Here is a 23,715-nt window from a genome sequence, read left to right on the forward strand (position 1 = left end):
CTGGATGCAGAAAAACATGTTTGGAGGTTTTTAATAGTCAAGTTGAGACAGCAGTGCTTTAAAATAAAGGAGCAGTAATTGAAATAGGAAGAAGGAGAGATTAAAATATACTTTAGGGGTAAAATAGTAAGATTTGCCTTTTAATTGGCTATTGGATGCATGAAGGTGAGGAGACAGAAGACTAAAGTTATGAGTCTGTGTAACTAGGAAAATGATTATGTTATTTCTAAACACTGAGACTGAGACGTAGGGTTGTTTTGCAAAGGAGGAAGTTGTGTTTAGAATGGTTTTTGTATTTAAGATGTTATCGCGACAATCTTCAAAAGATGCCTAACATCAAACTGAAAGTTTGGTGTTGGAGCTTAATAACAAGGAACTCATAATTTGTATCATAAAGGTGACTAATTGCTTCCACTGAGGGATTATGGAAAGAGAGCAGAAGAGAGCTGGATACAGAACCTTGTGGAAACAGCTACATTTAGGAAGTTGCAGCAGAAAAAGTTGACCAAAACAGAGACGAAAAGGAGGCTATTGCTAGTATAGAGACAAATGAGGAGGCTGCTTTACCTGAATACTGGACTTGGGCCTGTAAGGATAGGGACAGTAGAAGAGGAAGGATTAAAGGTGTTCCAAGAACTAGAAGAACAAAGTTAAAAATAAAATGCAGACTGGTATGGGAGTGATGGAGAAAGATCTTAAAGGTGCTAGGAGTCACCCACCACAACCTCTTGGGGGGACCAGGGAGTTGAGAGAAATTTCTTACCCAGGCCTGCTGCAGATCCCTTGTTACCCTTTCTAGGTGAAGTGCTCACTTACCAATGGAGCATTCCTGAGAGGTCTGGCCCTGGTCCCAATGACTCTGCCTGTGTTTCCTGGATCTATTATTCTGCAGTGGATCCCATAAAGGTAAAGACAAGATTGGCTGGTTGGAGGTGGGTCTCAGAAGAGTGCTGACTACTTGGCAAAAAGAAGTTGATTAACGGCTGTAGTAAGAAGCCCATCCCTGAGATATTAGCTTTTAAAATTAGGATTTAAAATTTTCTCTAATACTGGATTTATCATAGTAGATAGAGGGAGAGGTGAAAGGAGTGGGTAGCACCAGATATTTATCTTGAGGATTTTCTTACTTGTATCTTCTTTTTCAGTCCTATAAGGGATATATTGTCATTTAAAAAACTTAGAGTTAGTGGTCAGGAGATTGGGGTTCTAGGTTCAAATCTGGTTCTAGTGTGCCTTTAGAGTAACTTCAGGCAAGTATTTATGCTTTTGTTTTCTCATCTGGAAAAAGTGTTTATCTGTCTAGCCACTAGCTACCAGCAATCATTTATTGAGTACCTACCACACTTGGAGCATTTTATTTTGTGCTTTGGATGATACAAATGTGAAATACATTTCCCATCTTCACAGAGCATGGTCTAACTGAGCAAGAGGGAAGTTGGAGTGGGAATCACAATAGAAGGTACTTTGTGCCTTGAAAACTGAGTAACGGTCTGCCATGGGATAAAAGATATGTTCGAGTGGAGAGGCAAAAAAAAAGGCACTGGTTTGTGAAAGTACTTGATGGTTTGGAGATTCAGCCTAGCTAAAGCATAGCTTAGATAACTCTTCTTACCCATGCCCCAAAAGTATTGTGAAAAGGAATTCAAGTAACATAGTGGGGTTCTTACAAATGGAAGATATGCTGATGATGTGCTGACATCACAGTGAGTTCATATATGAGCCTTGGTTCTTGGAGAGCACGATTACCCTAAAATAACTCCACCTATTCTCTCTCTCTATCTCCTTTTTCTCCCTTCTTCAGGACATGTACAGTGGCCTTGTGGGGCCTCTGGCCATCTGCAGAAAAGGCATCCTGGAACCCCATGGAAGACGAAGTGACATGGACCGGGAATTTGCCTTGTTATTTTTGATCTTTGATGAGAACCAGTCTTGGTATCTGGAGGAGAATGTGGCAATCCATGGGCCCCAGGAGCCAGATCGTGTTAACCTACAGGATGAGACTTTCTTGGAGAGCAATAAAATGCATGGTATGCATGAAAGAACTTACCCTTATTCCGAGGAATTCCCCATTTGTGGAATGAAGGTATCTGATAGGCCCATTACCATCCAAGGGAGCATAATTCCAGAAAGGATGGGAAGGTGGAATGGGGATGAATTGAAAGAAATGTACAGATTACTGTACATTAATGCATACAAAGTAGATAAGTTTTTACAGAGTAGATCAGGTGCACAGAAAGCAGGAATCTCACTCTAAAATTGCCATGGAGACACCAGAAAAATTTGAACATATTAGAATAGATGGTAGTCATTTATGACCTTCAACATATTTCATAAACTGACTTCTTAGGGCCACTCTCTCAAAATTCTGAGTTTAGTCTCTCAATATCATCTTATTTCTCTAACATTCTGAATTTGGGATCTGCTTTCTCAATGGATAAGATGAAGGAAAGCTTGCCATTTAGTATGTTTTTAAAACAGAGTTTCAATTTATAGGTGGAATAATTGGAGAATACAGCCTCAGAGAGTAGCACACTGTGTTTATGTTTGATACGGGGGAGGACTTTTTTTGTACTTGAATGGATTTTGGAGGGAAAGTGTGCATCAAAGCCTTCCTTTGCTCTAGAGATCTGTGTAGCTTTTCAAAAACAAGAGAATGTCTCAAATAAGAGGGAGAGCTTAAGTGCAGTGGAATGTATGAAGTGATCTCTCATCATCCCTTCCAGTTCAAGATTTCTTTGATCTGAGAATGAGGCACAGCTTTGATAATAACTCTAATGGAACTCAAAAGTAGTACCTTATTGTCCATAGATTTTAGCTATTTCCCCTTGATGGAGAGATGAGTGATTCACATTAGAACAGATGATTCACAAACTTCACAAGGTGAACTTTTTAGCTTCTGTCAAATCAGAGAAATAAATGACTCAGGACAAAAAGGGAATGAGGGCACAGTCAGATATTGCTAATGCAGGGTTTTGGCTGATGCCCACTTTCCATTGTTTGTATATATGTTCATTCATTGAAACTCTTCAATTATCAGCACATCTGCCTATCCATCTTACAAGTATTTGTTGAGCACTTTCTGAGTGCTGGCTCTGGAGATATTCTGATAAAGAATGTTGGGGTATTATGGGTCATATAGATAATATTACTGTCTTCTCTTCCAGATTCCTGAACCAACTGGAAAAGAAAGATACTTAAGATCAAATATGAGCTTTATTCCTGAGAGAGCTAATTGGAAAATTAATTTTATTTCTGCAAGTAATTGGGCTTGTTGATAGTCCCCTTGCAATAGACATATTTTCCTCCCTTTTCATTGATATAGGTGGAAAATAGTAGCTCTCTCTGTTGGCATGTACAGAATCTTTCCCACAATGAAATAGTGTATCAGTTTGTACCCATTTCTATGATCAGACTGATCAGAGAGAAAGAAGATCCAGAAGGGGCTAGTTCATCATATTTAGCTTTTTCTTTTGAGTTCACAAATTACTAAAAGTGGATGCAGAGACTATAAATTTTCCTTCCGTGTTTACCCTCTTGGATAATGAAGTGGAAATCACCTTCCCTCTGTGAGAACATGAGAAGTGGAGGGAAACTGCTGTGGACAAAGTCCTGTTAGTGTGAATTTATATGTCAATGAGTGGTTCGATGTCTTGAGAATATGTGATATGTACCCTGGGAAGAACAGATAATGAGGCCCATGCATTATTACCATTACTAATTTCACAAATATGGCAGGTCTTTTCTAAACATTTATTCATAGGCTCAGGTGTTGGTTGGATGTTATAAAAAATTTACAAGGATGCTATAGTCCTGTAGCGAATACATTCATTTTCTGCTTGGTAGCAATGTATTCTCCAGTTGTGGATGTGAGCTTTCACATATTAAAATAAGGTAAATGTAGGAGTGAGTTTCTACTGAGTTCCAATGGATTACAAGACAGGACTTGAGTAATTCAGAGGTGGAATGGGGCTCAAGGACTGAGGAATATGAACAGGAGCTAGAAGATCAGAGAAGTTTTATTTGGGAAGGTAAAGGTTTGACTAGGATCTGGAAAGATGTGCAAAAGGAGGCAGTGTTTATGGAAGTGAAGCCTGGAAACAGAAGGACCTAAAGAACATTCATAGGCCATATGAAGGATGGTGAAGTAATTACCCTCTTTGGAATAAACATGTTTTGTAGCAGGAGATGAACCTGGTGAAGTGATTTGGGATATATTTTGAAAGACTTTGTGGGCTGAGTTAAGGAGTCATGGACTTGCTCTTTGCAGCAGGAGGGAGGTATTAAAATATTTTTAGGGAGCAGAGTGACATGGTCAAGTAAGTTATTTAGAGCAATCAATCTAATAACATCAGTGTGAAAAAAATAGATTGAAGGAGAACAGATGAAATAGAGATGAGACCAATTTGGGATCCTATTGCTATCATCTAAGATAATAGGGACTAGAATTAAGGCAACACAATGAGGAGTCAAAAGGAGAGGTGTAAGAGACTTTTTTTCTTGTTTTACAGCCATCAATGGGAAGCTCTATGCCAACCTCAGAGGTCTCACCATGTACCAGGGAGAGCAAGTGGCATGGTACATGCTAGCCATGGGCCAAGATATTGACATACACACTGTGCACTTCCATGCTGAGAGTTTCCTTTATCAGGTGAGCTCAGAAGAGTGCTGTATCCCTCAGGGAAGATTGGAAGAGTGCCTTCACCTCCACTGAGGAAGAGGGGAAATAGCAAGGAACAAGATAATAGTGAAAAGAAAGAGGTCTATTATATGGAGCACTGGACTGAGAATTCTAGTCTGGTTGGAAATTCCTGGATCAGTCACTTCTGATATGGAAAACAATCACTCACTTATGAGTTAAGGAGATAAAAGGAATCAATATCATCAGGTTTTACTCAAAGAATTGAGATTCAATGAGCAGTGATCTTAAGAGCAAGGAATTTCAGACTGGTGTCTGAGAATTGCTGAAATTCTTTAATTCATATAAGAAGAGCTTCAATTTAAGAGCTACATGGAGGGGCTGGCACTGTGGCATATTAAGCTAAGCCTTCACCTGCAGTGTTGGCATCCCATATGGGTGCTGGTTCGTGTCCTGGCTGCTGCTTTCCCAATCCAGCTCTCTGCTATGGCCTGGGAAAGCAGTGGAAGATGGCCCAAGTGTTTGGGCCCCTGAACCCATATGGGAGACCTGGAAGAAACTCCTGTCTCCTGGCTTCAGATTGGCTCACATCCAGCCGTTGGGACCAATTGGGGAGTGAACTAGCAGATGGAAGACCTTTCTCTCTGTCTCTCCTTTTCTTTGTCTATAACTCTACCTTTCAAATGAATAAATAAAATATTTTTTAAAGATGTATGGATTTTGAAGGATATTTAAGCTTAAGAAAAGAGTACCAAGCTATGAGATATGGATACAGTCCCAGAGATCTAGAATTACTTATCAAAGTGTTGACAAAGGCAAAGGAATTAAGTTCAATAATTTTTTAAACAAAGTATGTGGCTCCTTCCTATGGGTCAAAGCTTAATCCAAATTCCCCAGACTTAGTCTGCTGAAAAGAATGGAGATTCTAGTTTTGAGCCCTCTAAAGGAATTGGAAATTAACCTTACTTTGGGACACTTTATGAAAAGTAGGAGGAGAGAGTCCCTTCTGTTGACTTAGTTTGTGTGGTTGGGTTGATAGAAAGATGAATGAAGTGAAAATTTAAAACTTCTCTCTGGTTTAGGGATCTTGGAGTCCCACTCCCCTAATGAAGACATCATATATCTCTAGTTTCTACAAGTTCTAAGATGAGGTTTATTTCTCCTACCCACAATCTTTATTGTAGAATGGAAAGAGCTACCGGGCAGATGTGGTGGATCTGTTCCCAGGCACCTTTGAAGTTGTGGAGATGATAGCCAGCAACCCTGGGACATGGCTGCTACACTGCCATGTGACTGACCATGTCCATGCTGGCATGGAAACACTCTTCACTGTCTTGTCACAAAAAGGTAAGACCTAATTCCCCAAGATAGGTCATCTTCTGACACCTTATCTGGCCTATAAGAACTAGATAACACAAAGAAACCTCTTGTACCTCTCGTCTTTATACCAGAAGAACTAGATCTTAAGACTGAGTATGACACCCCTCTAGGCACTCCCCTTACCAATATTGCTCATCCTCCTTTGCTTCCTTAAAACCTGCACCTCTCCTAATTATCTGAATACATGCAGAGGTAAAATCAGTTGGCCCAGTCTGATTGGGCTCCATGTATCAATGCCTTGTATAGGTTTGTATACTTTGAAATAAATTAAATTTATATAAAATTTTATTATTTAAAAAGTAATTAGAAGAAAGGGCTATTTCAAGGCATAGTGTTATAAGTTCTTTTTAAAGAGAAGAAAAGTAATTCTAACTGTTGTACCTTAATTGTTTTGTTTTGTGAGACTTTGGAAAGGCAGTTCTTTTTGTTCTAGGAATAAACTCTAAGGCTAGAAATATTGACCTTCAATTGCAGCTTATGCAAGACAGTGTTGCTACCAAGGGTGGGAAAAACTTTTTCCTTAATTTTTTTATGTGGGAAGCGAATATCATGGGGATATTTTAAACTAGTAATTCTTTGTTTTTCACTAAGAATGTAGACGGGTATATTGTGTTGACTTTTGTTTCTTTTGATCATTAAAGGGTTAAGTATTTTACTTCTTTACCCTCTTAACCTGAGTCCAGCACCTAGCATTATTGCCTTCCAAGAAGTCCTATAGAGCTGCTGCTTTGGGCCCTGAAGAACACATAGGCGAAAAAAATGTGATTTTTTTAGCAGTGATATAAAGTATGGGCAAGAGTGTAGACTTAGGAAAATATATTTGGCTATTCAGATTTAGCAAACCACGGTAGAGAATAAAACCCTGCTCTTTATCCCTGGAGAGAGATAAATGATTATACATTATGAGTTTACTAAAAAGGTTTGTCCTAGTGCAAATTTTCAATCTTTGAAATAAATCAAATTTCTGTAAAATTTGTTGTTTAGAACTCCCACCAACCAATGCTGACTTCCCACAGAGAGGCTGTGGATTGGTAGGAAGAATAAGAGAATTAATCTCTGCCTTCTTTCCCTAGAACACTTAAGCACTGTCAGTACCATCATGGAAGAGACTGAAAAAGGTAGGTAAAATGGTAAAATGATGCACAGACTGGAGGGGTAGGTATATGTGAAGAGTGTGTGTGTGTGTGTGTGTGTGTGCCTCCAGAAGATGGGACACACATGACTTAAAGATGGGTACTCTAAAATTTCTATATGACTTCAGAAACTAGAGTACCAACATTCTGCTTTCCTCAGCAGGCCTATTCTCTCTGGCTCCCTTCACTAACCTCATAAGTTGGAGAAAACAGTCTCATCTCCAGTTGGAAGCTGCCGTCTTAGCCACCCACCTAATGTGTGAGGGGGAAGAAAATTTTACGACCTGCTGGTTTGAGCATGAAAGTTGTAGCACAGGCATGGATTCCCCACAGGGATAGTTTGAGACTAGAACAAACACCAGACGGTCTTCAAATGCTATTTTTATTCTTGACTCTTTTTCTCTTCATCTATGGAATACCAAGCAGTTGAACCTTTAGAACCAGTCGTTTCTTACCTTCAAGATTCTAGGTTCAAACAGTGCTTTTATTCTCCACCTCATATGTCTCTGACTAGGAAAGATTCAGAATGTTATAAGAGCTAAAAGGGATGTTAGAGATGAACAGTTTACTCTTGAAAATTTCATCTGTGTTCGGAGAAATCCTAATTATCTGTCTATATATCTGATGAACTGTGAATTAGGGAACTAGGGTATGTCCTGGAGCAGGTGGAGAGAGGTAAGCTGAAGTTGTGTGAGTGAGGCTTCAGACCACATTTCCTTCAATTTTATCAGCTCAATTATATATATATATATGTGTGTGTGTGTGTGTGTGTATGTTTACCTATGTATCTATATGTGTATTTATATAATCATGCACACATATGTTTGAGTACACATACATATTTTGTGTGTGTATTTGTATATGCATAACACATATTTTGGTTTTTTTTTTTTTTACTAACAAAGTATTTTTTATTCATTAGAGGAGTCTCAGTTGGATATCTTCTTGACAACATTTTGTGGGTACTTAATTGGTGTTACTATTTTTGTGTTAAAATCTTTAAAACATGTTTTGTAATACATGACAATAATGCAGACCAGTTTGTATCCCAGTGAAATCTATTAAGAATATTTTGCTTTGTGTATACCTAAAGTGAATGATTATACAACAAAAGTATGTGACTTCTATTCTGTTGTTAGAGAAAAAAGACATAAACATGCTATTTCCTGAAACAAGGCCTGGACTCTCCTACTGTGTTTTTAGAAAGCAATTAATTGGAATGGGCACTGTGGTTCAGTGGTTAAACCACTGCTTGGGATGTCCACAGCCTATATTGGAGTACTGGATTAGGCCCTGCTACTTTGCCTCCCATCCAGCTTCTTGCTAACATACCTAAGATTCAATAGATGATGACCCAAGTGCCTGGGTACTTGTGGCACATGTGCAAAGCTAGATTTGGTCTGACCCATCCCTGGTTGTTGAGAGCATTTGGAGAGTGAAGTAGCAGATGGAAAAATCTCTCTCTGTCTCCTCCTTTCTCCATAACTCTGCCATTCAGATGAATAAATAAATATTTTTAAAAAATAAGGAAGTTCATTTTTTACAGTATTTCCTTTTTCTCTTTTGACTGTTAGAAAATAAGTATTTGTTGGGGCTGGCGCTGTGGTGTAGCCAGTAAAGCCACCACCTGCTACATTGGCATCCAATATGGGCACAGGGTCGAGTTCCAGCTGCTCCACTTCTGATCCAGCTCTGTGATAATTTGCCTGGGAAAGCAATAGAGGATGGCCCAAGTGATTGGCCCCTGCCACCAACGTGAGAGACCTGGAAGAAGCTCCAGGCTCCCTGCCACAGACTGGCTCAGCTCTGGCTGCCGCGGCCACCCGGGGAGTGAACAAGTAGATAGAAGATCTCTCTCTCTCTCTCTTTCTATCTCTCCCTCCTTTTCTCTCTGTAGCTCTACTTTACAAATACATAAAATACATATAACAGAAAAAGCTTGAAAAATTATGAAGTATTCTTTTAAAACTAAGAAAGCTAAAGAAATGTAACAGCTAATGATAACTTTTAAACTTCCCCAAAGCCATTAAACTAAACCTTAGTATAGATTCTTATTCAATATTTTAAAATGAGAAACTATTATATCATTTTAACTTTAGAAAATTTGTCTTCTACACTTCAGTTAATTTTTCTAATATGCAACTATTGGACCTTTGCCATAATGACCTTACTAGCTATTAGTAAAAGATCCTAAATCATAAAGATTATAACTTTCCAAACTATATAACTTAAGGTAGGTAAATAGAAGAATTTTTTGGATGTATGTTTTAAAGGCATTAATTAACATCAAGGAGTAAAATAAGGCTTTTTAAGAATAAGCTTGAATTATTGAGCAATATTAGTTACAGAATTAGCTACAACTTTTTCCCTAGTACACACAAATATTCACATGAATAAATATCCTTGAATTTTACAGTCTTTTTTGGGATCAATGAATATTATTTAATGTCTTTAAAGAATTAATATGAGGCTTTTAAAAATTATTTATTTATTTGAAAGTCAGAATTGCAGAGAGAACAGAGAGATCGTGCATCCACTGGCCCACGCCACAGATAGCCACAACAGCCAGGGCTAAGCCAGGCTGAAACCAGGAGCCAGGAGCTTCATCCAGGTCTCCCACACGTGTAGCAGGGGCCCAGACACCCGGGCCATCCTCCACTGCCTTTTCTAGGTGCATCAGCAGGGAGCTGGATCAGAAGTGGATCAGCTGGCACAGGAATCAGTGCCCATATGGGAGGCCAACCTCACAGGCGATAGCTCCAGTCAGCCATGCCACAGCACCAACCTCTGATAAAAGAGACTTTCAAACTGATAAATAGAAAAAAAACTTAGACATTTTATTTATTTATTTTTGACAGGCGGAGTTAGACAGTGAGAGAGAGAGAGACAGAGAGAAAGGTCTTCCTTCCGCTGGTTCACCCCCTAAATGGCCGCTACGGCTGGCGCGCTGTGCCGATCTGAAGCCAGGAGCCAGGTGCTTCCTCCTGGTCTCCCATGCAGGTGCAGGGCCCAAGCACTGGGACCATACTCCACTACCCTCCCGGGCCACAGCAGAGAGCTGGACTGGAAGAGGAACAACCGGGACAGAATCCGGGGTGCCGGCACCGCAGGCGGAGGACTAGCCTAGTGAGCCACGGCACCAGCCAAACTTAGACATTTTAAATATTTTCTTTAAATAGTTATTTAGTTATTTGAAAGGTAGAGTTACATGGAGAGAAGAGAGGCAAAGAGAGGCCTTCCATCCACTGGCTCACTCCCCAGATGGCCACAATGGCCACAGCTGCATGAGAGTATTTCAAGCATGGAAGGCTGAGACACTATGGCAAAAAATGACCTACATGAAAGATCTCTGTGAGTGAGATCCCAGTGGAAATAAGGGGCCGCCAAAGAGGGAGAAACCCCTCTCTGCAGGGAGGAGAGAACCCCCACCCCAACCATGGCCTGTCTAAATAGTGTTGGAGTTTGTGAACTCAAGTGGCTTCCATAGCCTTTGGCAGCCCACGACAAGAGCCTCAGGTGATCACTTGTGGGGAGCAACCGGACTAGACTGAGTTACTGGAATTAAGACTTATTCTATGCATCTGCTCTCCCACAATATGGCGCTGGGAGAGAAGTAAACAGCTTCCGCACAGCTGCCTCCAGTTCAACCAATAAACTGTAGGACTTGCTCCTGATTGGAGGAGAGCAGCGTACTCGGCGTGTGGGCAGCCGAGTTAGGATTGGCGGAGGAGGACTATAAAGGAGGAGAGAGACGGCATGCACGAGGAACATCTATGGGGAACATCTAAGGGGAACGCCTGTGCAGCCCCCGAGAAGAGCCGGCCGGCGGTGTGCCGCTCCCCTGCGGAAGTGGGGAATGTGGCCAGGGGGAACTGCCCTTCCACGGAGGTGGAAGGGACAGTAGCCAACCCGGGAAGAACCAGCAGCAAACCCGGGGAGGGCCGAGCAGACAGAAAGAACAGCGCAGGGTCCTGTGTCGTTCCTCCACGAAGAGGGGGAGCGACAATCACTGATATCACAAACAAGAGTGTCATTTTTTTTTTAATTTTTATTTAGTAAATATAAATTTTCAAAGTACAGTTAATGGATTGCAATGGCTTCCGCCCCCATATTTCCCTCCCACTCACACCCCTCCCATCTCCCACTCCCTCTCCCATTCCATTCACATCAAGATTCCTTTTCAATTATCTTTATATACAGAAGATCAATTCAGTATATATTAAGTAAAGGTTTCATCAGTTTGCACCCACACAGAAACACAAAGTGTAAAATACTGTTTCAGTATTAGTTATAGCATTACTTCACATTGGACAACACATTAAGGACAGATCCCACATGAGAAGTAAGTACACAGTGACTCCTGTTGTTGACTTAACAATTTGACACTCTTGTTTATGGTGTCAGTAATCTCCCTAGGCTCTAGTCATGAGTTGCCAAGGCTATGGAAGCCTTTTGAGTTCGCCGACTTCGATCTTATTCTGACAGGGTCATAGTCAAAGTGGAAGTTCTCTCCTCCCTTCAGAGAAAGGTACCTCCTTCTTTGATAGCCCTGTTGTTACCACTGAGATCTCACTCGCAGAGATCTTCCATTTAGGTGTTCCTCATCAGCTCTCATTTGTTAAAATATTTGCACAATGGGGAAAACTACACCAAAACTTCTGACCTACTATAACTCATTAATTTTTTACATGAGGAACTGAAAGATGGGAAGAGATTGATCCAAGATCACAAGAGGAGTAAGTAGTAGAATATAAACTTAGAACCAGGATGTTTTCTGGCTTCTGTTTGAACTTCTGTCCCAGCTTCTCTCAGCTCTGTTAGAACATTCATTCATCCACTTATATATTCATCAAACAGAAGCCAAATACCAAAACAAGTAAGATATAGCTACTACTTTCTGGTGTCTAAAAACGGGATGAGATACAGAAACAATAATTGCTGTGCTGGATGCTATGTGTTTTACCAAAGTGATGAACAGTAACAGCTAATATTTATTGTATTCTTATTATCTTCCAGCTGTTATGCTGAATGTTTTGTAAATGTGAACTCACTTGAACTTGGCAATAAGCTTCTGTGTTAGGTATACCTATCTTATAAAAGATGAAACTGAAGTTTAAGCAGGAAGTGAGATGTTAGGTCACGTAGCCCAAGGTCACATAATAAGTAATTATGGGAATACAAAGAGTAGGCACTTTGAGAACACAGAGGAAAGGGCCATTCCTTGTCAAACCAAATTGAAGAAAACTTTGCAGAGACATGTAGCATTTAAGCTGGGGCTAGACATATTAGGAGTAAGAGGAAAATGCATTTAGGTAAAGACTCAGAAGCTTGAAAGAGAATCACCTGTTATGGACAATAAAATGAGTTACTGTGACTGAAGAGAGTAGCAGGTAAGGCCACAAAGGTAGGCTACAGCTTGATTGTGAGAATTGGAATGTCTGGCTTAAAAATTTGAACTTGACTCTGCAAATAAACTGGGGACAATTAAATTTTTGTATGTTAGGAACTAATGCTATCATTTCAGTTGGAATGATCTCTGTGACATCAGTGTTAATATGACCCACAGAAGTGAGAGCCTGGACAGTACAGTGGCAAGCTATTGTCATGGTCTAATATTCAAAATGAGCACTAATAAACTAGACGAATGAGTCACACTGATTTCTGGTGTGTTTCCCATATTCCTTCCAGTTCAACCCTCTGAAGCCATGCAGATCAGATTTAATTCATTTTTTTCTGCATCACAAGCTTTTAGATATTTGAGGAAATGTATCAAACGTCATAATACTCTGAGTCTTAGTCCTTGCCACGGGCAGATTGCGGCCTCAGTGATTCTCAAGAACCCTTCCAGCTGGAACATGATTTTTCTCTCTCTCTAACCTATCAAACTATGTCTATCAGCTGTTTGCTTGAATGATTGGTAAAGATCTGCTGTTCTATTTGGATGCATGTGTTTCTCCAGGAGATGATTGCAAAAAGAGAACCTTTTGAGTATTCTTTGTACCAGGTATTCATTTTCCTCTTCCTTCATTTCAGCATCGGTTTTCAGAGACACTGGAGAAGGCAAAGTGAGGATGCTGGGCATGGAGATCCCCATAAAGGATGTTGAAATGCTGTTTTCTGTTTTGATTGCCGCGGGTTCCATACTCCTGCTTATTGCTCTGGCTCTTGGTGGTGTCGTCTGGTACCAGCATCGGCAGAGAAAGCTGCGACGCAACAGGAGATCTATCCTGGATGACAGCTTCAAACTTCTGTCTCTCAAGCAGTAACAGCTGGAGCCTGGAAATATGCTCAGGATGCACATCTGGAATGCACTCCTAAGGAAGCCATGGACTAGACGCTAGTCCCCCATCAGAGGGATATGGGTGATGATGAAGCAGAGGAGAGAACCAAAATCATCTGGCTATGTCTTCACTTATTTATTTACATGGAAATTATATACTTTCACTTTTTATTTCATTTCTTTGTCCCACTAGGGCACCTGGGAGTGTTTCCTAGCACCCTACATCACAAATTTCAACAGCTAGGTCATGTGACCCCCGCAACACTCAGAAAATCTTCAAATTCTCAGAAACTGATCCTTTTCTAAAAGCAGATACCAAAGGAAAAACTCATTGATTAGCTTTCTGCTGCTCTCCAGAACCTAGGTAAATTCACTTTGAACTGAAGTCAAGTGAGCTGTGAAGATAACCAACAAATAAACTAAGGACCAAGCACATAGGCCTGAAGGGGAAATAGAAGTAAGGTGGGAATTTGGACTCCAAATTGTGTTTTGATTCTCCTTGGCAGTGAACTACTTTGGAGAAGGGAGTGATTGGGTTGTTGCTGCCATGAGTACCCACAAACTCTGGAGCCAGAAGCTCCTCAGTAAACCAGTCCTGCAAGTTCCTACATAATAACACTGAAGGGAGTGTTAAGTGGCCTGTCTGCATTTTAGGCAACAAATACTTTCCATTAAAGTAGTTATTATAAACCAAAAGGCTGAATTTGGTGATTTTGATGGTCCCTGCAGTTTCTGGAGGTGTGAATGACTGCATCACAAAACACTTGGAGTGTAAGAGGTCCTCTTAAGGGTCTGCCTATCTTTGTGGAACCTATAGATTTGTGCTTTGGATGCCATCTCAGAAGTCTCAAAGGGTGCTATCCTAGAAAAGGGGATATCTCATAGGTGGTACATTTTTCTGAATGCCAAGGAGAAAATCCAGATGGAGGTAGAAGGCTGAGACTAGACTCCCACCTATACACTGGGCAAGGAGAGGTGGGTATATATCTGGTGGACCCTTTTATGGCAGTTGGAATATGAGAGCTGTACTTGTCTGGGGGGCCTCTTTACAGGAGAAAGTGATTTCCTCTATAACTGCTGTAGTTTATGGCAATTTTCTTTTGTCATGTGTGAATTTGAGCCTCTGTGAAACCTTGTACAGATGAGTACAGATGAGTACAATAAGGATGAGGTAAGATGGATCACCCTACTACAGAATCCATAATACTGTTCCGCATGGTAAGTGGAAAATTTAAGAGGCATCAGGGAGAGTAAGATGATAACTTAAATGCATAGTGATTTACACTTTACAAAGCATTGTAGTTTTCAATTGAATTTGACTTGTTTCAGTTCTAGTAGGGTGCTATTCTTTTTACATTTGAGTAAACAAACACTCTTGAAGATTAAGTGATTTTATCTAAGCCTATTCACCTAGAAGTTGGGTAGGGATTCAAGTATTCATCTTTGTTACCTTTTCCATCCTCCTATATCTTGGAAACCTTCACTGATCTCCATCTTTCTCACTCCTATTTTTTCCAATTTCCCTGTCTTCACAGCAACCTGTTCATCTTGTTAGCAATCCTTGCAGATCACCTGTGGAAACCCACAGTGCTGGTGTTCATTGGCTATATAAAGTTGAAATATGGATGGGAAACACAGGCAAAAAACCTCTAATTCATCTTAGTTTAATGGTCAGTGGCTTTCTAGATAGCTTTACTGGAAATCTCAGAAATGTAAGAGGGAGTGGAAAGGGTTAGATTGCTTGTTATCCAAGTGTCAGTAGAATATTTAATCAATTGAAGAATCAATGAACCTAGCAGCAGCAGAACACTTTTGGCCTGTATTAATGTGGAGGTTAATGAAAACCAAGTACGTTCTGGAGACTTCAGTTAATTAATGGCTGTAATTTGCATGCATCAGGAGACTGGGAATGGTAAGTAGGATAGGGCATGTTTCGGAGTGTGTAATCCTGCCCCAGGTCAAGGAATGGAAGCTTAGAGCCTGTGTATTTCAGAAAGAGATCTATTTTTGTGGTGTGTTTGCTCCAAGTAGGAACATAAGGAATTACTTTTGATAGTTAAGTGATACTACCATCTATTCAATTGCTCATGCCGGAAATTCTCAGCATCAACAGTCAATGAATCTCTTTTGTCTCCAAGATATCTTTAATTAATTCATTTGTTTGCCATCTCCTTTTCAACCACTCCAGTTTAAAACACAACCAGCGGTTATCTGATTTACTCTAGTAGTAATGTTCTGCTTACTTTCCTCACATCCCTATATTCACCTTCAATAGATTCTACATAATCAATTGCAAGGGGCTACCAAAGTGATGCTTTCAAAATATAAATTAAACTTCTAATTCAGACAAGATGTAATAGACTTTTTATTTACTTATTTGAGGGTAGAGTTACAGATAGAGAGGGAAAGACAGAGAGAGAGGTTTTCCATCCTCTGGATCACTACCCAAATGACCACAACTGCCAGAGCTGAAATGATCTGAAGCCAGGAGCCAGGAGCTTCTTCTGGGTCTCCCAAGTGGGTGCAGGGGCCCAAGGACTTGGAACATCTTCCATTGCTTTCCCGGGCCGTTAGCAGAGAGCTGGATCAGAATGGAGTAGCTGGGACTCGAACCAGCGCCCATAAGGGATGTCACACTGCAGGCAGAGGCTTAACCTACTATACCACAGCACTGGCCCCCTAAAGATTTGTCTCTTTCTAAAGATTAATAAACCTCGGGAATAATTAATGATGCAACAATACAACAGAACTTCAAAAAGTTTGTGGAAAAATATTTTAAAAATAAGTTTGTTTTGATATAATTTTTAAAAATGCATAATTTGTTCATATTGCACATTTCCCATGAAAATTTCTATGTAAGCAGTTTCTCTTTTTCTTTTCTTTTAAATGTTTTATTAAAAGTTTAAGAGACATACAAAATTCTGCATATTTAGAGGGTACTATGTGATGTTACATGTATACATTGTGTAATGTCCGGAGTAAATATATTTATCCTTTTAAACATTAAACTTTCCTTTATAGTGAAACCACCCATAATGATATTTCCAGTTTTTTAAATAAAAAATACACAGTACATTAACATTGTTTATAGTCATGCTACTGTGGGAGAGTATGCCAGAATTTTCTACTGCTATCTAGTTATGACACAGTACTCATCAATCAACCTTTCCCCATCCGTCAATCCCCATTTTCCTCTCCAACCTCTTGTAACCATATTGTATTTTTAACTTCTGTGAGATGATCTATTTTTCAGACTTCATAAAAGAATGAGATTGGGGACGGCGCCGTGGCTCACTTGGTTAATCCTCCGCCTTGCCGCTTCGGCATCCCATATGGGTGCCGGGTTCTAGTCCCGGTTGCTCCTCTTCCAGTCCAGCTGTCAGCTGTGGCCTGGGAAAGCAGTGGAGGATGGCCCAGGTGCTTGGGTCCCTGCACCCACATGGGAGACCAGGAAGAAGACCTTTGCTCCTGGCTTCGGATCGGCGCAGCGCTGGCCATAGCAGCCATTTGAAGAGTGAACCAACAGAAGGAAGACTTTTCTGTCTCTCTCTCTCTCACTGTCTATAACTCTACCTGTCAAATAAAAAAAAAAAAGAGTGAGATCATGTCATATTTGACTTTCTGTGCTTGGATTATTTCACTTAAAGTCATAATGAAGTAAATCCTTTTTACAGTTAAAAAATCATGACTTCCAGTTCCATCAGTCTTGTTGCAAATAATATTTCACTTTTACATGGTTGAACAATATTTGTTGTGTATATATACCACATTTTCTTTATCCATTCAGCAGGATGGCTAATTAGGTTGTTTCCATTTCTTGGCTATTGTGATTAGTGTTACAATAAACATGGATTTAATTTCCCATGGGTATATGACAGTAGTGGGATTCCTGGATATTATGGCAGTTCTTTTTTTTTTTTTTTTTTTGAAACTCCACACTCTTTCCCAAAATAGCTGTACTAATTTACATTCCCAACGACCATTTTTATTGTTCTATTTTCTTCACATCCTCACCAATACCTGTTATCTTTTGTCTTTTTGATAATAGGCTAGCTGACTGATGTGAGGTGGTATCTCATTGTGGTTTTGCTATTCATTTCCCTGATGATTAGTGATATTGAATATTTTTTTCAGGTACCTCTTGGCCATTTTCATGTCTTCCTTTAAAGAAATGTCTGTTTATGGGGTCGGCCTACAATGCCAGCACTGCATATAGGCACTGGCTTGGGTCCTGGCTGCTCCACTTCTGATCCAGCTCCCTTCTAATGTGCCTGACTGTCGCTCCCCGTCTTCGTGGAGGAACGACACAGGACCCTGCGCTGTTCTTTTGTCTGCTCGGCCCTCCCCGGGTTTGCTGCTGGTTCTTTCCGGGTTGGCTACCGACCCTTCCACCTCCGTGGAAGGGCGGTTCCCCCTAGCCACTTTCCCCACTTCTGCGGGGGAGCGGCACACCACCGGCCAGCTCGCTGGGGGGCTGCACAGGTGTTCCTTCAGATAGATGTTCCTGGTGCATGGTGTCTCTCTCCTCCTTTGTAGTCCTCTTCCACCAATCCCAACTCTGCTACCCACACGCTGAGTACGCTGCTCTCCTCCAATCAGGAGCAGGTCCTGCTGTTTATTGGTTGAACTGGAGGCAGCTGTGTAGAAGCTGTTTCCTCCTCTCCCAGCGCCATATTGTGGGAGAGCAGATGCATAGAATAAGTCTTAATTCCAGTAACAGTATAGTCCGAGTTGCTCCCCACACCTGACAAGGCAGTGGAAAATGGCCCAAATCTTTGGGTCTCTGCACCCACATTGGAGATTTGGAGGCCCAAGTCCTTGGGCTCCTGCACCCACATTGGAGACTTGGAAGAAGCTCCTGGATCCTGGCTTCAGATCAGCCCAACTCCAGCTGTTGTGGCCATTTTGGGAGTGAACCAACAGATGGAAGATCTCTTTCTCTGTCTCCCCTCTCTGCCTTTCAAATAAATAAATAAATAAATCTTTTTTTAGAAAAAGAGAAATGTATGTTTAGATCTACTGTTTCTTTTATTGGATATTTATTTATTTATTTATTTGCTATTTACCTGAGTTCCTTAATATTCTGGATGTTACCCCTTATCAGATGTGTATCTTGCAAATATTTTCTTCCATTTTCCAGGTTGCCATTTCACTCTGTTGATTTTTTTCCTTTTAAGTGCGTAAGTTATTTGGTTTGACAAAATCCCATTTATTCAGTTTTGCTTTTATTCTCTATGCTTTTGGGGTCTGATCCAGAAAATCCTTGAAATTTCAATGCCCTGAATTTTCAAGACTTATATTTAGGTACTTAACACATTTTGAGTTGATTTTTGTGTGTGGAAAAAGATTAAGAACTAGTTTCATTATTCTACATTGGATATCCAATTTTCTCAGCACTGTTGCTTAAAAAGATTATCATTTTCCAATACCTGTTCTTAGCACCTTGTATAAGATCAGTTGGCTATAGATTTGCTTTCTTTAAAAATACTTATTTTATTTTATTTGTAAAACAGAGTTACAGAGAGAGGTTGAGACAGAGAGAGAGGTCTTCCATCCTCTGGCTCACTCCCCAGATGGCTGCAATGGCTGGAGCTATGCTGATCCGAAGCCAGGAGCCAGGAGCTTCTTCCAGGTCTCCCATGCAGGTGCAGGGGCCCAAGGACTTGGGCAATCTTCTACTGCTTTCCCAGGTCATTAGCAGAGAGCTGGATCAGAAGAGGAGCAGCTGGGACTAGAACTGGTGCCCATATGGGATGCTGGCGCTTCAGGCCAGGCCTTTAACCCACTGCGCCACAGCGCCAGGCCCTAGATTTGCTGTTTTTTGTTTTTTTTTTTTTTTTTTTTTTTTTTTTGTTTTTTTGTTTTTTTTTTTTTTTGGACAGGCAGAGTGGACAGTGAGAGAGAGAAAGGTCTTCCTTTGCCATTGGTTCACCCTCCAATGGCCGCCGCAGCCTGCGCGCTGATCCAATGGCAGGAGCCAGGTACTTATTCTGGTCTCCCATGGGGTGCAGGGCCCAAGGACTTGGGCCATCCTCCACTGCACTCCCTGGCCACAGCAGAGAGCTGGCCTGGAAGAGGGGCAACTGGGACAGAATCCAGTGCCCTGACCGGGACTAGAACCCGGTGTGCCGGCGCCGCAAGGCGGAGGATTAGCCTAGTGAGCCGCGGCGCCGGCCTGGCTTTGCTTTTAAGGTCTCTATTCTATTCCATTGATCTATGGATTTTTTTAAAAAATATCATACTGTTTTAATTATTATAGATTTCTAATATATTTTTAAACTTTTAAAATATTTATTTATTTATTTGAAAGGCAGAATTACAGAGGGAAATATAGAGAGTGTTTGATTTTGCATCCACTGCTTTAAGCAAATGGCCACAATGGCTGGAACTAGGCCAGGCTAAAGCCAGTAGCCAGGAACTTCTTCCAGGCCTCCCACTTGGATGCAGGAGCCCAAGAACTTAGGCCATTTTCTGCTGCTTTCTTAGGCACATTAGCAGGAAGCTGGGTCAAAAGCGGAGCAGTCAGGACATAAATCAGTGCCTGTAGGAGATGCTGGCTGTCGCTCCCCGTCTTCGTGGAGGAACGACACAGGACCCTGCGCTGTTCTTTTGTCTGCTCGGCCCTCCCCGGGTTTGCTGCTGGTTCTTCCTGGGTTGGCTACCGACCCTTCCACCTCCGTGGAAGGGCGGTTCCCCCTACCCACTTTCCCTACTTCCGCGGGGGAGCGGCACACCGCTGGCCGGCTCTCTCGGGGGCTGCACAGGTGTTCCTTCAGATAGATGTTCCCTGGTGCATGTTGTCTCTCTCCTCCTTTATAGTCCTCTTCCGCCAATCCCAACTCGGCTGCCCACACGCCGAGTACACTGCTCTCCTCCAATCAGGAGCAGGATCAGCTCCTGGAGGTCATCACTCAAGTTGGCAAGAGGCAGCTGTGTAAAAGCTGTTTCCTCCTCTCCCAGCGCCATATTGTGGGAGAGCAGATGCATAGAATAAGTCTTAATTCCAGTAACTTAGTCTAGTCCGAGTTGCTCCCCACACTGGCATTGCAGGTTATGGTTTAATCCACTACACCACAATGCCAGTCTCTAATATATTTTTAAAAAGATTTATTATTTATTTGAAAGTCAGAGTTACACAGATAGAGGAGGAGAGGCAGAGAGAGAGAGAGAGGTCTTCCATCCGCTGGCTCAATCCCCAGTTGGCCTTAATGTCGGGCTGATCCGAAGCCAGGAGCCAGGAACTTCTTCCAGGTCTCCCACGTGGGTGTAGGGGCCCAAGGGCTTGGACCATCTTCTACTGCTTCCCCAGGCCATAGCAGAGAGCTGGATTGGAAGTGGAGCAGCCAAGACTCCAATCAGTGCCCACAGGGCATGCCGGTGCCACAGCCTGACTCCCCTTTAATATATTTTAAAGTTGGCTCCTGCTTTGTTTTTTTTTTGGTCAAGATTGCTTTTGGTATCCAGGGTCTTTTGTGGTTCCATACAAATTTTACTAGCGTTTTTTTTTCTAGTTCTGTGAAAGATGTTATTGCAATTTCGATAAGGATTATATTGAATCTGTAAATCGCTTTGGGTACATATGCACATTTTAAGAATATTGATTCTTCCTATCCATGAACACAGGATGTTTTCCATTTCTTTGTATCCTCTTCCATTTTAATCCATGATTTATAGTTTTCATTTTGTAGATCTTTTGCTTCTTTGGTTAAATTTATTTCCATTAAATTTATTCATGTTGAATTTTATCAAATGACTTTTCTGCACCTATTGAGATAATCATATGATTTTTGTCCTTCATTTTGTTTATGTGTAGTATCACATTTAATGATTTGCATATGTGAAACAATCCTTGCATCTTTGGGATGAATCCCACTTGATCATTGTGAATAATCTTTTTAATGCGTTGTTGGATTCAATTTACTAGTATTTTGTTGAAGATTTCTGCATATATGTTCATCAGGTTGCGTTCATGGCTTGCTTTCTTCTTCTCTCCCTCTCTCTTTCTTTTTTTAGTGTCTTTGTCTAGTTTTGGTATCAAGCTAATGCTGGTCTCCTAAAATTAATTTGAAAAAAGTCTTTCTTTTTTTATATTGTGAAATAATTTAACATGGGTTCATGTTAATTGTTATTTAAATGTGTGGTAGAAGTCAGCAATGAAACCATCTGGTCCTGGTCCTGGTCTTTTCTTTGATAGGAGATATTTTATTTAATCAATTTTGCTAGTCTTCACTGGTCTGTTTAGATATACTGTTTCCTCATGATTCAATCTTGGTGAGGTGCATGCATCCAAGAATGTGCCCATGTCTTCTGGATTGTTAGATTTGTTGTCATAAAGTTGTTCGTGATAATCTCTAACAATCCTTCCTATTTCTGTGGTGTCAGTTGTAATGTTTCCATTTTTATCTCTGATTCTATATATTTGAATCTTTCTCTTTTTTCTAGGCTAGTCTAGCTACATATTTATCTATTATGTTTATATTTTCAGAGTCAACTCTTGTTTTTTTGCATTTTTGTTTATATGTCATTTGTACTCGAGTTTTATTTCTTTCCTTCTACCAGCTTTGGATGTATTATTCTAGTTCCTTGAGGTGTAGTGATAGTAGTTTATTTGACATTTTGGGGGGGATGTGGGCTTTTACTACTGTAACTTCCTTCAAAGTACTGTTTTTGCTCTATTTCATAGGTTTTGGTGTTATGTGTTTCCATTTTCATTTGTTTCAATAAATTTTTAAATTTTTTCCCTAATTTCTGCCTTGAGCCATTGGTTGTTTAAGAGTAATCATTTAATTTCTGTGTATTTCTGTTGTTTCCAAAGTTCTTCATTTTATTTTTACTTTTGTTGCATTGAGGTCAGAAAAGATACTCGGTATGATTTTTATTTTTTTTTAAATTTGTTGATACTTGTTTTGTGACCTGTCATATGATCTATCCTGGAAAATTTTCTATGTATTATTGAGAAGAATATATGTTCTGCAGTCGTCTATTGGAAAATTCAGTTAGTGAGTTAGTGTCTATTATGTCCAATTGATCTAGTGTGGGATTTACTATGCTGTTTCTGTGTTAATTTTCTGTCCAGATGATTTTCTATTTCTGAAAATGAAGTGTGAAAGTTCCCTACTATTATTGTTTTGGAGTATATCACTCTTTATGTCTATCAATATTGGCTTTATATATTTGGGTACTCCAATAACAGATGCAAATATTTTTTTCAAGTGTTATTTTCTCTTGGTTTATCATTATGTAATGAGCTTCATGGTCTTTTTTTATTGTGTTTAATTAAATACATGTTATCTGGGAAGTATGACTACTGCTGTCTTTTTGGTTTCATTTACAAGGAATCTCTTGTTTTTCCTTTCACTTTCAGTTTATGTGTGTCCTTGTAAGTGAAATGAGCTTCTTTAAGTCAGCATTTAGTTGGGTCTTGTTTTTATCTTTTAAGTGTATTTGCCACTCTACATCTTTTAATCAGAAAATTTAATCCACTGATATTTAAGGTAATTATTAATAGATAGTCATTTTTTGTAAAGCAAAACCCATTTTTATTAAAGAAAAATATTCAGTATACATAAAACAAGTTAGCATTTTTTCTTCTTTTTTAAAAAATATTTTATTTATTTGAAAGGCACAGTGACAAAAAGGGAGAGACGGATCTTCCAGTGGCTACCATGGCCAGAAAAAACCCAGGTCAAATTCAGGACTCAAGAATTCCATCCTGGTCTCCCATGTGGGTTGGCAGGAGTCCAAGTACTTGGGCCATCTTCCACTGCTTTCCCAGTATGCATCAGTAGGGAGCTGGATGGGAAATAGAGTAACCAGAACTCAAACCAGCATTCCATGAGTGTTTCCAACATTGCAGGTGGCAGCTTAACCTGCTGTGCCACAATGTTTCTGGTATGGGATCTGTTGGTGGCTCCTCCACTGTTATTACCACTGGTTCTTTCCCCAGCCATACTGTTGACCTTCTCCTGCGTGCTTTCCTTGTACTCAGGAGATATGCCTTTTTCACCTTTATGTTGGCTCTCTGTCATTTCTTCAAGGTGTGTTATCTTTCTTTCCCTTGGCTTTGTTCATCATTTTTTCTTTCTCAGGAATAATACTGCTCTGAGTGCTCTCAGCTTGCTTGGATGCTTCTTTCTCACCTCCTGCCTTTAAAAAAAAACTTGTGATTTTTAAAAAATATTTTATTTATGTATTAGAGAGAGAGAAAGAGAGAGAGAAAGAGAAAGATCTTCCCTCCTCTGGTTCACTCCCCAGATGGTCACAACAGCCGAAGCTGAGCTTATCCA

The 23,715-nt window shown here is 40.4% G+C and overlaps 1 protein-coding gene and 1 pseudogene across 3 annotated transcripts in view; one reads left to right on the plus strand and one right to left on the minus strand.

Moving 5' to 3' along the window:
* HEPH (hephaestin) overlaps window positions 1-16,455 on the plus strand; it is an 88,591-nt gene extending 72,136 nt beyond the window's left edge. For all 3 annotated transcript variants that reach the window (XM_051827141.3, XM_051827142.3, XM_008272725.5), the window contains exons 16-21: window positions 800-906; window positions 1,802-2,027; window positions 4,509-4,648; window positions 5,821-5,983; window positions 7,090-7,134; window positions 13,183-16,455. In XM_051827141.3, the coding sequence (XP_051683101.1) occupies window positions 800-906; window positions 1,802-2,027; window positions 4,509-4,648; window positions 5,821-5,983; window positions 7,090-7,134; window positions 13,183-13,415 (914 nt within the window). In that variant the 3' untranslated portion in view covers window positions 13,416-16,455. The remainder of the gene's footprint in view (window positions 1-799; window positions 907-1,801; window positions 2,028-4,508; window positions 4,649-5,820; window positions 5,984-7,089; window positions 7,135-13,182) is intronic.
* LOC100339270 (SWI/SNF-related matrix-associated actin-dependent regulator of chromatin subfamily E member 1-like) overlaps window positions 14,183-23,715 on the minus strand; it is a 68,335-nt pseudogene continuing 58,802 nt past the window's right edge.

Source organism: Oryctolagus cuniculus, chromosome X (assembly GCF_051225735.1).
Source record: "Oryctolagus cuniculus isolate XC-2025 breed Fujian yellow rabbit chromosome X, ASM5122573v1, whole genome shotgun sequence".
NCBI lineage: Eukaryota > Metazoa > Chordata > Mammalia > Lagomorpha > Leporidae > Oryctolagus > Oryctolagus cuniculus.